Source organism: Megalobrama amblycephala, linkage group LG9 (genome assembly GCF_018812025.1).
Source record: "Megalobrama amblycephala isolate DHTTF-2021 linkage group LG9, ASM1881202v1, whole genome shotgun sequence".
NCBI lineage: Eukaryota > Metazoa > Chordata > Actinopteri > Cypriniformes > Xenocyprididae > Megalobrama > Megalobrama amblycephala.
The window spans coordinates 8,705,273-8,717,952 of NC_063052.1; the positions used below are offsets into that span (position 1 = coordinate 8,705,273).

Here is a 12,680-nt window from a genome sequence, read left to right on the forward strand (position 1 = left end):
TATTCTCGGCGCTTTATAATATTAATATTGAACCACTGTACTCACATGAACTGATTTAAATATGTTTTTAGTACATTAATGGATCTTGAGAGAGGAAATGTCATTGCTGGCTATGGAGGCCTCACTGAGTCATCGGATTTCAACTAGAATATCTTAATTTGTGTTCCGAAGATTAACAAAGGTCTTACGGGTGTGGAACAGCATGAGGGTGAGTAATAAATGACAGAATTTTCATTTTTGGGTGAACTAACCCTTTAATAATAGAGGTGGAAATGTCTGTATGTGGAATGGATGTTATGGCAGGTCACCTAGAGAACACCCTAGCAACCATATAACACCACACCAGCAACTGCATAGCAACAACTTAGCAACCACCCAGAATATCCTAGCAACCACCCAGAACATCTATCTACTCTGAAAGGCAGAGTAGATAGACTCTTCAAACTATTTTAAATTTTAAGTTGACAGACAGGCCAACATAACCAACATAACATAACAGGCCATCATTCCAACTTTCAAATGAATTTAATATTAAGTAGGGCTGCCCTTGACTAAAGATTTTTGTGGTCGACTAGTAGTAGGTAGGGCTGCACGATATACCGCACAATATGAAAAATAACATTGAACTTGGCTTAAACTCGATTCTTAGTGCGATTATGAAATTGCAAAGGCTGCGATTGTTTTTTTTACGCAGCTTGTCAATGAAGTATGGCTCCAAATGCTAATCCATCTAAAAGCACTGCGAGTTTGAGTTGCTTATAATGTACATTTGAAAAAGCAACACGCTTAAAACTTCTTTTCAGACAGGAGAAGCATTTATTAACATCTTGTCCAACAAAAGACAACCTTTAATAACATATTTTTACTCCAAGCTCACTTCATAACGACAGTTGAGCGTCCTTTTTTGAGATGATGTGGCTTCTTACACAGAATAAGGCAGTTGTGTGTTTTTTAGTCATGTTTAATTAATCAAAGCATTTCAATCTTCTGTTTATTCAGCTACAGCGATATGATGTGTGTTATCTTCTTCTGCTGCAGGGCATATTTTGATTTTCTGCGCAAGAGCGCCCTCTGGCTTTCAGATGGAGAAGCATTTACTACTGATCACAGAGCCGTACAGCTCTGACAAGCCACGCATTAAATAATCGCAGCCTTTGCCATATTGCGTGCGATTTTATCACGATAAATCGCGCAGCCCTAGTAGTAGTTCTTTTTAAGCAATTAGTCGACTAATCGCACGTTTATTAATAAGCCATATACATCATAATAAAGAGCCTTTAATGCCTACATAGCCTAATCAATGTTCAGGCGCACACATAAAGCTTCCCACAGCACACCAGCATAAGTAATGATTATAAATGCATTGGGAAAAAACAGCAAGGAGACTGCTTTAACATTATAATAATTCATTGATAAACTAGAGTTTTCTGTATTTTCGCCTGCAGAGATGAAGTTAACGATGCTGATTCATCATCTCCACAGTAGTGGATGTGCTTATATGCATGTTTCATATGGATTACATAACCTGAGAATGTTTTTCCATATGAGTTGATTCAGTTAAAAACAGACATTTCGCTTTCTATAGATATAATTGGCACGCTCAAGTTCACACCCTGTTTGCTTTCATGACATTACAAAAGTGCATACAAATAAAAGTAGACTCTTCATAGATTCAAACGATGTATTACTCTTATCTGTATGACCAAAAATGAAGGAGTATTTTAAGTACAAGTGATCGCACCGGCGCCTCCATGTTGTTGTCATCAAGTGCACTACTATTTAGCTTTCACACTCCACACAAACACTTGAATAGCACACTTTTTTTTCTAGGTTAACGTTAAAGCAAGTGCCTGTGTAAAATTGCTACTACTTACATGTTTCAGATGATAAGCCATATTTGAGGTCGATGAATGATAAGCGAGCATTTGGATGTCCTGTCCGATGTACTGTAATTACTGTACTGTACTGTAATCGTCACAGACTGCGTGACTTCACCATTTCCTGTGATTTTTTTTCTCTGTGACTAATAAAATCTTGGTCGACTAAGCCTCTTCTAGTCGACTAACAGTTAGTCGACTATTAGGGAGCAGCCCTAATATTAAGACAGAATTACAGACAGACAGAACATCAGATAGAACCATAGAATGACAGACAGAATGACAGACAAATCAAAAGACAAAAACAATAGACAACGACAGACAAATAAAAAAAAAACATACAGATAGATAGACAGAATGATAGGCAGAACAATAGAATGATTGACAGACAGAACAACAGACAGAGAGATGAATCGATAGAATAATAGATAGACATAGCGGCAGTCAGAATCAGAGATCAATACATAGACAGACTAACAGACAGGCAGACAAATTGTGGATAAAACCATGGAATGATAGACAGCTAGAATAATAGAGAGAACAACAGACAGAATAGAGAGAATGGCTGACTGACAGACACATAGATGGATAACGACATATACATAGAATGACAGGCAGAAGGATAGATGGACAGAATGACCAACAGGCAAACAGACCGAATGGTAGATAGAATGATAGATTGATAGAACAAAAGACAGAACAAAAGATAGTTAGAAAGAACGCCAGACGGAATGACAGATAGAACGACCAACCAATCAACAGACAGAACGCCCAACAGACAGATAAATGTGAGAGAAAAAAAAAATACAATGCGCAATTACATTTATATTATATTATATTATATTATATTATATTATATTATATTAAAAGAACCTAAGTGAAAGCAGGAAAAACTAGCAAATGGAAACATCAGGCTACGTACCAGAAACCTATGTTGTCCTCTTCACTGCCTAATACATTCAATAAGCATGGGTTAATGTTCCAAACTACAGGTTTCTAGCCAAGGAGGAGAACATGTTTAGGTGATTACTCAATACGAGGATCAAAATCCTGCGTTCCCATCAGCTCCTATATACATTTAATCTCACACCTCTCACCAATCCACTTAAGAGTGTTACGGCAGCGCTACACGTGTGCTTTTAGAGGACAACAAGGAGCGGCATTCTCCCACAGAGGGCACGGCCACACTCTCTCTGATTCAGCGAAAATATCGATTAGAAAAGCAGGGGGTCTCTTTAAAAAGTCCACTCCCGCCTGCAGAGATGTATGTGTGCGTGCTTGTGTGTGTGTGTTGGTGAGAAGAGTGCTGAAACGGCTCTTTCATGTAAGCCCTGTTAAACTCTCTCATGGTGGATATGATCTCAGTCCTGTCAGGGAGGTGAGGGGGAATCAAGCTTGAATTATGATGAGATAGGGGGCTTGATGAGAAATAGAGAGTGCATGTGAGTGTGTGTGTGCATCTGTGCGCAGGTGCTGAGTGTATATCACTGTGAAATGTGTTTGTCTGTGTGTGTTCGCAGGATTTAAAGCACAAGCCTGTTCTTTTACCAGCTCCAGCAGCAAACACCAGTGAGTACATTCATCATAGTGATGCGTTTTAGTTAAGTGGTCCATTCACAGTGACTTTCAGAATAATGCTATTAATTAGTGGTGTGTCGTGCTAAACATTAAATTACGTGGAGTTGCTTGGCTGTGACCCAAACGCAAGAACGGTGCACTATATCCCTCCCAAAAAACACCTCTCTCAACACAAACCACTGCTTACCTCTGCAATGTTCAGCTTTATTCCAAAGAAAGCTGTAATAATGGTCATTGTAAACAACACTGCTGATTAAACATTTGTGTTAGTGGCCCTGCTGATTAAAGCTGATTAAAGGTTCTGCTGTTTAATCTAAAAAATCTCAAGTAAAACTTCAGAATTATTCAAAGGTTGCTTGAATCACTGGTTTGTAACAGACTCATAAACACCAAACTCGCAAGCAACAGAAAAAAAAAAAAAAAATTCCAGTTATGCTTTTGAAGAGCAAATTGACGGTATAATTTGTACTAACTTTTCATGTCTGTATCTTATCTTAACATAATTTTTCCTTTGTTCTCTTATATATTGTTCCAGTTAATCGGGTTAAACAGACTATTCGTATCCCTTGAAGTCTCTTAAGTTAAGATATAAATCTTGATATAGAAATGCATAAAAACAAAGTATTATTGAGAAGCAATCAACCTCATGCTGAGATGAAATAATTGCACAGTTGTTTGAGGCCATTTCTTCTCTTGACAAAAATAGGGCTGGGCGACATATGGAATGATCACAATGCATTTGTCATGATTTTGCTTTTGATGAGAAAAAAAACTATGTAATTTGTGCCTATCATAATAATTTAAACAAAATTAATCTCATGAATAGGACTAGTCCACACGTACATAAGTATTTTTATAAACTGAGTTTTTCCACATGTGTCCACATGAAAGCACAAAACATGCTATATAGCGCTGTCAAGAGCATGCCAAACCAACAGGTGGCAATATAACCCTGACCGTAAAGCCATGTGGGCCAATCAGAAGCCTGGAAAAAAGGTTATTACCTGTTCAGGTTCCGACGTCACAAGCCAAAATCTCAGGTTTCACCGTCTACATGACAACACTGTAATCGGGGTTTCTAAAAATCTTCACCCGGGCAAGAGTTTTCAAAAATGTTTGTTTTCAGTGACCAGTTACTGCGTTTGCGTGTGGACGAATGGACAGGGCCTTCAAAATGACAGTGAATCGGTTCAGAACTCACTCATGCTTCTTTGACATTAACCTTGTAAAATGTACATAGAAGTCACTATTTGGGTTTTGATTTTTGTTTTGTTTTTATCATTTAAAATATTTTAGTAAAAAGAAATCCAATATTGCTATTTATTACTATATACTGTCATAGTGATATATATTAAAAATATTTTAAATATTTTAAAAAATATTCATCCTTGTGTTCATTTAATAAAAACATGCCTTGATTATTCTTTTCTTACTTTTAGCATGAAACATTTTGAATCTACTTGGAAACACTGGATGTTTGGCTATAATTGTTTTACTGTGAAAACAAAAAAAACTATTTAAAAATTGATACAGCACATAAAATACAGAGGCATAATTTTTTAGCCATTTCATCCAGCCCTAAATAACAGCAGCCCAAAAGCAGATTACAATGCTATATAATGTCCATTAACAAACATACATGTGCATTTAAACATTTCTATCCCACAAATTAAATAAACCATGAGTGACTTAATGCCATTCAGTTTTTTTTTTAACTCATTTTCTGTCATCTATTCAGCTATCTGAGAGGGAGATTGTTTCTTTCTGTCATACAGACTTTCATTACAGAGCTAGATTGCTCTTCCTTTAGTTCAAGATGGGTTCTCACCAGAAATAGCGGAGAAAAAAATTGCAGGGCTCGTGAAACGGGTGGCTCCCTTAACGGAGAGTGGCAGCTGCACTGGGGCTTGATTGAGAGTGTTAATTGATAGCACTGCTCATAATGCCCCTAATGTTTCACCATCACGCCGGGGGGCTTTTTTTCTTAGAAGATAAAGAGGAAGAATCCAGATGCAAAATGAAAGCGCAGAGCCCTCATTTATAACCATTATCCTTCCCCCTCAGCTCCACCCCTTCAAAAAGAGCAGAGAGCACGGCTGAAATTAGTGTATTTTTGTTTTGTTTTGTTTTGTTTTTGTTTTATTGAAGGAGGAGAATCTCACACTTGGAAATGGAAATACTGAGCTCATTTAGTCACCTTCCTTTGAGGAAATGGTGTGTCCATGGAAAAGTGTAACAACTAATGATCTGTATGAGAATGCATGTGATAAAATTGGAAAAAAATACACCAAAAGGCTTGTTGTCCCAGGCAACTGATCTCATGTCCTATTGTATCACTTCCCCATCTATTTCTTCTCAATTGATTTACATTCATTCATTTAGTAGACGCTTTTATCCAAATGGACTTAGATCAATCTTGTATCAGTTTATTTATCTATTTGGTCAGTACTTATGAAGTAATAAGCTGGATAACATACAGTTAGCCAGTTATTACAGCAAAACAAACCCATTCAGGGATGAAGCTCTACATTACAGTAAGAATTGTTGATTTTGTATTCAGATGTTCTTCTTGATGAGCATGGCTTCACACTCCTATGAAGGAAAGTCACAAAGGAAATCGCTATTCTGCTCAGTGTCTAGCTGTGGGCTATTGATAAGAGCTCTGGGCTTCTCATTATTCTGCTGTCTTTACTGAAAGTCAGGCCAGGGGCATGTGCTACATACATCACTCTTTAATTCTGCTCCTGTACAATGTTTCAGTAGACCCCCAGAAGGTCATGTGACAAGAAGTGGCACATAATTACGGTGCCAGACTGAATTAGTCTGATCCGTGTGGATGAGATAAAGCCTATCCATACTGGTGTAGGTCATCGCTCAGGGCTCTGGACGTTTGTGTCCTCTTAACCTGCTCTGTCAGCCATTATCATGTTTGTTTGTTACAATACAAAGCAGTAGTTTAGCTATTTTTTTTTTTTTTTCCCTTTACGACTATTGCTTGTCGAACTGTACAATCAGTCAATGCAAAACTGTGACACAGACACTAAATTTCATCATAAAGGCAATTAATCATATGTCGTTGAGCTATCACACTAAGCGATCCAGGCCAATCCAAGAAATTTAAGGTAATACAAAGAATATCCACTGACCCTACAGATATTGCTAATGAGAAATAAGCCCTATTCGGATGGTAATTGTTTCTCATGTGGATGTCTGTAAAGTTCATTTGTAAGGCACCTCAGTGATAAAACTCATTCATTCAGATGGAGATTTATTCACGGTGGAGGAGCGAGTTTTGTGGGAGTGCGAGCGGTTGCATGAATGTCTGCTGTGAATAAAAAGGAACATGCTTGGAATAACGAGAATAAATTCACATTTAATGTAACAATATCCTATTTATTATTTATTTAAATCTCCTGTTTAAAAGCACTAAGAGACAGTATACGCGATATATAGTTGAAATGGTTTTGTCTTGCATTTTATCTTAAATAATGGCATTTTAAAAATGGGGAATTTATCAGAAATAAGTTAATGCAGCTGCTTGCTTTATATGTTTTAATGTAATTGTATATAAGAGGCTATATATTTTAAAATGGTAGGCTATTGCATGCCTGTTGCTGAATAAGTGCCCATTTGTGCTTTATTTCTCTTTCTCCTTTTTGATCTTAACATCTCCCCGCCACTGTGGTGGAACGGTGATGAAATATTGTTCTTGTAAATATTTTCCAAAATTTCCATAATAAATTCAAAGTGATTGCAAATTATAGCGAAGCTGTATCATACGGTGCTCTGCAGTGGCCAAAATTATTTAAACAGTGAATTTTTTATTAATCTCTTCTTATAAACTCAGAGATGTGGATTTGGACGGCAATTAAATGAACACACAACCTTGGTGTTTGTCAAAAAACAGTAGGTAATTCGGCCAGGGATTTTTACGTGGGTGGTCAGAGAAAAACACTGACATTCTGGATTCGGGCGGCAATAAAATCACAGACAAAATACCTTACACCCCCTTGAGAAACAATTACTGTCCGAATAGGGCTTTAGACTGTTCTCTAGACTAGGGCTGCATGATTAATAAAAATATAACTGAAATTGCGATATGGCTTTGTGCGATTTTAAAATCGCAAAGGCTGAGATTTAACTGAATAAATACATGTGCTACATGTTTTACAGTGAAGCGGGATTCTGTGTTCTTTTATACACAAGTATCTCATGATCAGGTGATAACAATAACAATAAATTATTATTATATTACTACTACTATTAAAATAATCATATTAATATGTAACCAGAATTTTTGGCATTGTCAAGCCCTACAACGGTACTCTAGACATCCATCTATAAACTGGAACTGCTTTATCACATTTTGCATAACAAACGCATTGACTATCCACCATAAGCAGCATCAGACAAATTGATGCATGCAAAGAAAGACTTGAAAAACCATAAATACATGTCCATATAGACCACATTCATGTTCTCAATCTGAATCAGACATTATTTTCTATTAGTATTATGCAGATCTAGATGAACGAAAGTTACCAGAGGCCTTGATTCACCTGCCATCAGTCTACAATTTCAATTAGATAATTAATCTAATTAGCGCAGATTCATTCTCCTTGCTGCCGCTCTGAAGCGAGCATTAATATTGCTGCTTTTTTGGGTCATAAAGCTCTCACATCAAAAGAAATATGACGAGAAGCCAGCATGGAACCAAGAGGAAATCTGTTCACGGATTCTCAGTCTTTAAATTGACCGTGCATATTAATGCAATTAGCCTATAAAGTGAGATAAAAGTCTACTTTTATGGCACGCATGCTAGTGCAAGAGTCCACTTTACATAATTACAGGGTTTGCTCGAAAGATGAGGGGTTGAACATGTTCCCGGTAGTGAACTGACTTGAGACTAAGAGCGAAGATTAAAATGTGATTCTTACCTTCGTACACGGCTTTGAAGCCCTGGCCACTTACAGCGTAGTCTGACAGCAGCCATAGTGTGAGTCTGGGTCCTGTGCTGACTATAGGGGCAGGAAGTTGAAACCCCGTCAACCTAAAATGCAAAGAAGGAACAAAGCTCACATTAACCAAGAGTATTGTTATACAAACCGAACGCTGGAGCTTGGCAGCTGCAAATGTTTGAGTGCCAAACTGACTGCTAAATCTCAATTTCCAGCTTTAACAGAAAATAAAAAGCTTTAAAAGCTGTTTACTGTGGTGTAAAAGCTAACTAGGACAGCACAGGTGATAAGTGAAGGAATTCTGCACAGTATGGGCCACCAGAGACACCATGGCTCATGCACCAATCATCAGAATGGTAGCTAATAAACGCTTTACAGACCTATCAAAATCACAATCAATAGAGCAGCTAAAATCTTATTTCACAGGCCAGAGGTTACAGATGTAAGCTATCAACTCTGCTTTCAGCAGTATGCATGTCAATGGCGTTACGCTATCTATTAATTGATTCAAAAAATACACTTCACACATTCAGGGACTTGAAAACACCTGTTCTGATGAGCATGTTTTCAATTTCTGCATTAAAATGTATTTGGATATTCTGACGGCGAACAGTGAGTTAAAAATGCCATGGTGACAAAAAAAAAAAAAAGGAAAGTTACTTTTAAAAGTAATGAGGTATAATATTGTGTTACTCCTTTAAAAAAAGCAACTACAATAACCATTGTGTTTACACAGCTCTCTGCACTTGCTCCTGATTTCTCTCAACATGGTGACAGGAGAGCTGTCAGTCAATAAATGGGAAAACAAAGAAACTTGCATTACTTGTTTGAAAAAATAACTCAGACATTTTGTTGTAAATTTAAAAGTAATGTATTACTTTACTAGATACTTGAAAAAATTAATCAGATTACATAATTTGCATTACTTGTAATTACTTTGTTTTAAATTGTTTTATATTCTTTGTTTAATGACATTTTAAGAGTCATTAAATTCATGAAACCAACATGAGTATAAAGAGTACATTTCTACATCCCTCTCCATTTTCTAATTTCTAATTACAAACTTTTCCTTTTATCTTGGAAACTCGAACCATGTACATAAACAATACCGCAACACATGCTTACACCTGTTGCGGTATTAGCAAGGTAAAAGTTCATAAACCTTCATTAATGCAACATACTGTTTTGTTTTGTTTTTTTACTACTAACTGCAACAGAGTGTAGTAATCTGTAGTATACTGTATGAATGCATCCTGAGGGCTATTTTTATTTTTTATTTTTTGTAAGATTAGAACAAAACAGAGCCTCCAGCTGCCAGGTGTGCTCGACAACTGCGCAAATGTGCTCGCATTTCCCCACAGCACCACTATGACCCATATAGTCCTCCAGGGTGTCAGCAGAGCAGGATGTTAAACCGTGTGATGCAGCTTTAGCTACAGGCATCGCTCTGAGCGTTCATGTTCCAGGGCTCACGTCAGTTTGTCTTTTCAGTCAAATCCCAGAGCTGTCATCTAATCTCCATCAACCCAAACACACCAAACGGTCACCCGGCTGTGGCCTAAGCCATTTTACCTTTGTTAGAGATAAACTGATTGAGCTGAACTGTAGGCAGGAGGTGTATGACTCAGATGGGTGAATACTAGGGGTGAAACGGTTCTCAGTAAAAAATCGAACCGTACCGTTCTGCACACTCGGTTCGGCATGCATTCGCACCGCGGTTCATCTCATATCTGACGACGCATTCACATCTATAATATGGTTTGCAGAAAATAAATAAAAGAGACAGAGTTAGGCTAATGTATGTTTCTGTCGATGGATACGCATTCTGGCTTCCCCTAAACTTTGCTCAATGCGAGTGCCGCATGCTCTATATGACCAGTCATTTACGCATTCATCACCCAGGTGATGAAAGCGCACGAGTGCAGGTGAGACCTGAACAGCACACGTTGCTATCTGTGTTTAAACTAAACTCATTTAAGCCTTGCCAATTTAAACATTCAAGTGCAAGGCGCGAAAGATAACTTGTGTGAGCTCTGTGAGAATATTTGTGCACTCATCCGAAGCGCGCACACGGAAGCGCGTGTACAGCGCGCAAATATTGAGGTCTCTTTTAAGTCTTGTTCTTGAACAGACAAATTCACACAAAATGATGTCAACATGCCCGACCTGGTGAGTATCCTAGCAAACAGTCTTAAGTAAATTTATACACTCGAGAAAGAACGCATGTGTTCAGTATCAGTGTTCTGATCCGTGTATTATGTCTTAAAGAGACAGCAGCCCTTGCATTCCTGCTGTCTGAATGTGTTTTTAATGTTAAACCACAAAAGACAAGAGAATCACTCACTGCTCATGACTGAATAGTGACTTAATAATGATTGATCTTTATTTAATTTATACAGTGAAGATAACATGCAATGTTGTTTTACATGTTATTAGCTATTCAAATTCTGTACCTGAAAACTGGATACATGAAATACCTGAAAAGCTTTATTTATTTGTATCTTTGCTTTACTGTATTTATTTGTGCCATTTGATTATTTGTTCTTATTTTCTTTATTTTTATTTGACAGTAAGAATTTTTTACCTGAACATAGCACATACCGAACCGTACCGAAACGTGAGCCTAAAACCGTGATACAAGCCGAACCGTGAGTAATCTGAACCGTTGCACCCCTAGTGAATACTAGGTACAGTAAGACTACAAAAACCTCTTCATACTCAGAAAGCCATTGTTCAAAGTGACAACACTTATTGTCTGATTTCCTCAAAAAGAACATTTTTCGATCAAAACAAAAATCATTGCAGAGCAATGCTTTGTTGCTATCCTGAAAAATTGTGTAACAGTTTCCAAAATTGATAATAACAAGAAATGTTACTTGGCATCAAATGGCATCAGCATATTACAATGACTTCTTAAGGATCATGTGACACTGAAGACTAGAATAATGATGCTGAAAATTCAGCTTTGCACAAAACAGAAAAAATAAAAAAAAATATATAAAATAGCATTTTTAACAGTTACTTTAGTTTTAATAATATTTTACAATATTATTGTTTTACTGTATTTTTGTATTTACTGTATATATATATATATGTTTGTTTTTTTCAAAATGCAGCATAGTTCTGGTTTGCCCATGAACAGACTCATTTTCTGACCAAACAGGAGTTCATTAGTGAAGATCACCTCTAGGCTGAGAAGGTAAGAAAGAGGCTCTAAAATGATACCACTACAGATGAACTAAAGACTGCCCAAATAAGGCTGGCCTGGTCAGGAAGCATTGGGGTGTGCTGAGGCCAGAGGCGGGCTCCATTAGGAGACATTTCCACATGGATGAGTAGTGCAGCATCCAGTCCAGAGTCTCCATTAGAAAAAGGAGCACTTCCCTCTCCAATTATCCCAGGTGCTGCTTTGGGAAGGAAGCAGGGACACTGGAGAAGGAAGAGGGAAGAAAAAAATACAAAACTGGAGAAGGAGAACAGGTGGTGGTTTACAGAGTTCATTGAAGAGGGAGGAAAGACAGATTGGACTTCGAGGCGTGTGTATGCGCTTCAGTGTTTTTCTGTTTGTGTGTGCACTAGGGGTTTGCGATATCATGATTTTAGATTGTGAATGATTAAAATGTCTTCCCGATCTGCTTTTGAAGTGAGATCATAGTATCATAGCCTTAGGTCTTAAAGTTACAGCAGCCTAATAAACCTGCTGCCATCTGTATCATTAATGTTAATCAAAAACCAAAAGATAAAGAGAAAATCACTCACTGCTCTTGACTGAATAACTTCAAAACTGTGCAAATGCGAGTCTCAGGGGATATAGGAGGAGAGGCAAAATCCATTAGGGCAGAGACAATAAATCGATGCATCACGAATTGAGAAATGATTCCTGATCGATTCTGAGATTTTCAAAATGCATCGTGATTCTCTCTTGAATCGATTCTGAGCTTAGTTTTTAACAGCAGATGACACTGCATGCTTTAGAAACAGCCGTACTCTGCTTGCTTCCAATTCCTTCCACACATCACTTGAACCTTCTATAAAATAATTATTCATTCAATTATTCGAAAAGGTTTAAGTGAATTACAAGGCTGTTTGCAGTGGGCTGTTTGCATTAATCTCACTTCATAAAAGCATTCTGAGGTGCAAGTACATTCTCAGACTCTGAGCGCTCTTCAGCACTCTTCTTCATGAGCATTTGAGCGTGCAGTTAAAAACTAGCCGAGAGCGCCATTTGCTGGTAAAAACTAAGCTCAGAATCAATTCAAGAGAGAAT

At 37.5% G+C, this 12,680-nt stretch overlaps 1 protein-coding gene across 4 annotated transcripts in view; it reads right to left on the bottom strand.

Moving 5' to 3' along the window:
• csmd2 (CUB and Sushi multiple domains 2) overlaps nt 1-12,680 on the bottom strand; it is a 320,658-nt gene that overhangs the window by 264,092 nt on the left and 43,886 nt on the right. For all 4 annotated transcript variants that reach the window (XR_007186350.1, XM_048201499.1, XM_048201498.1 and 1 more), the window contains exon 3: nt 8,393-8,505. Coding sequence is in view for 3 of the 4 variants with exons in the window: in XM_048201499.1 (XP_048057456.1) it covers nt 8,393-8,505 (113 nt within the window). In the remaining variant the exon portion in view is untranslated. The remainder of the gene's footprint in view (nt 1-8,392; nt 8,506-12,680) is intronic.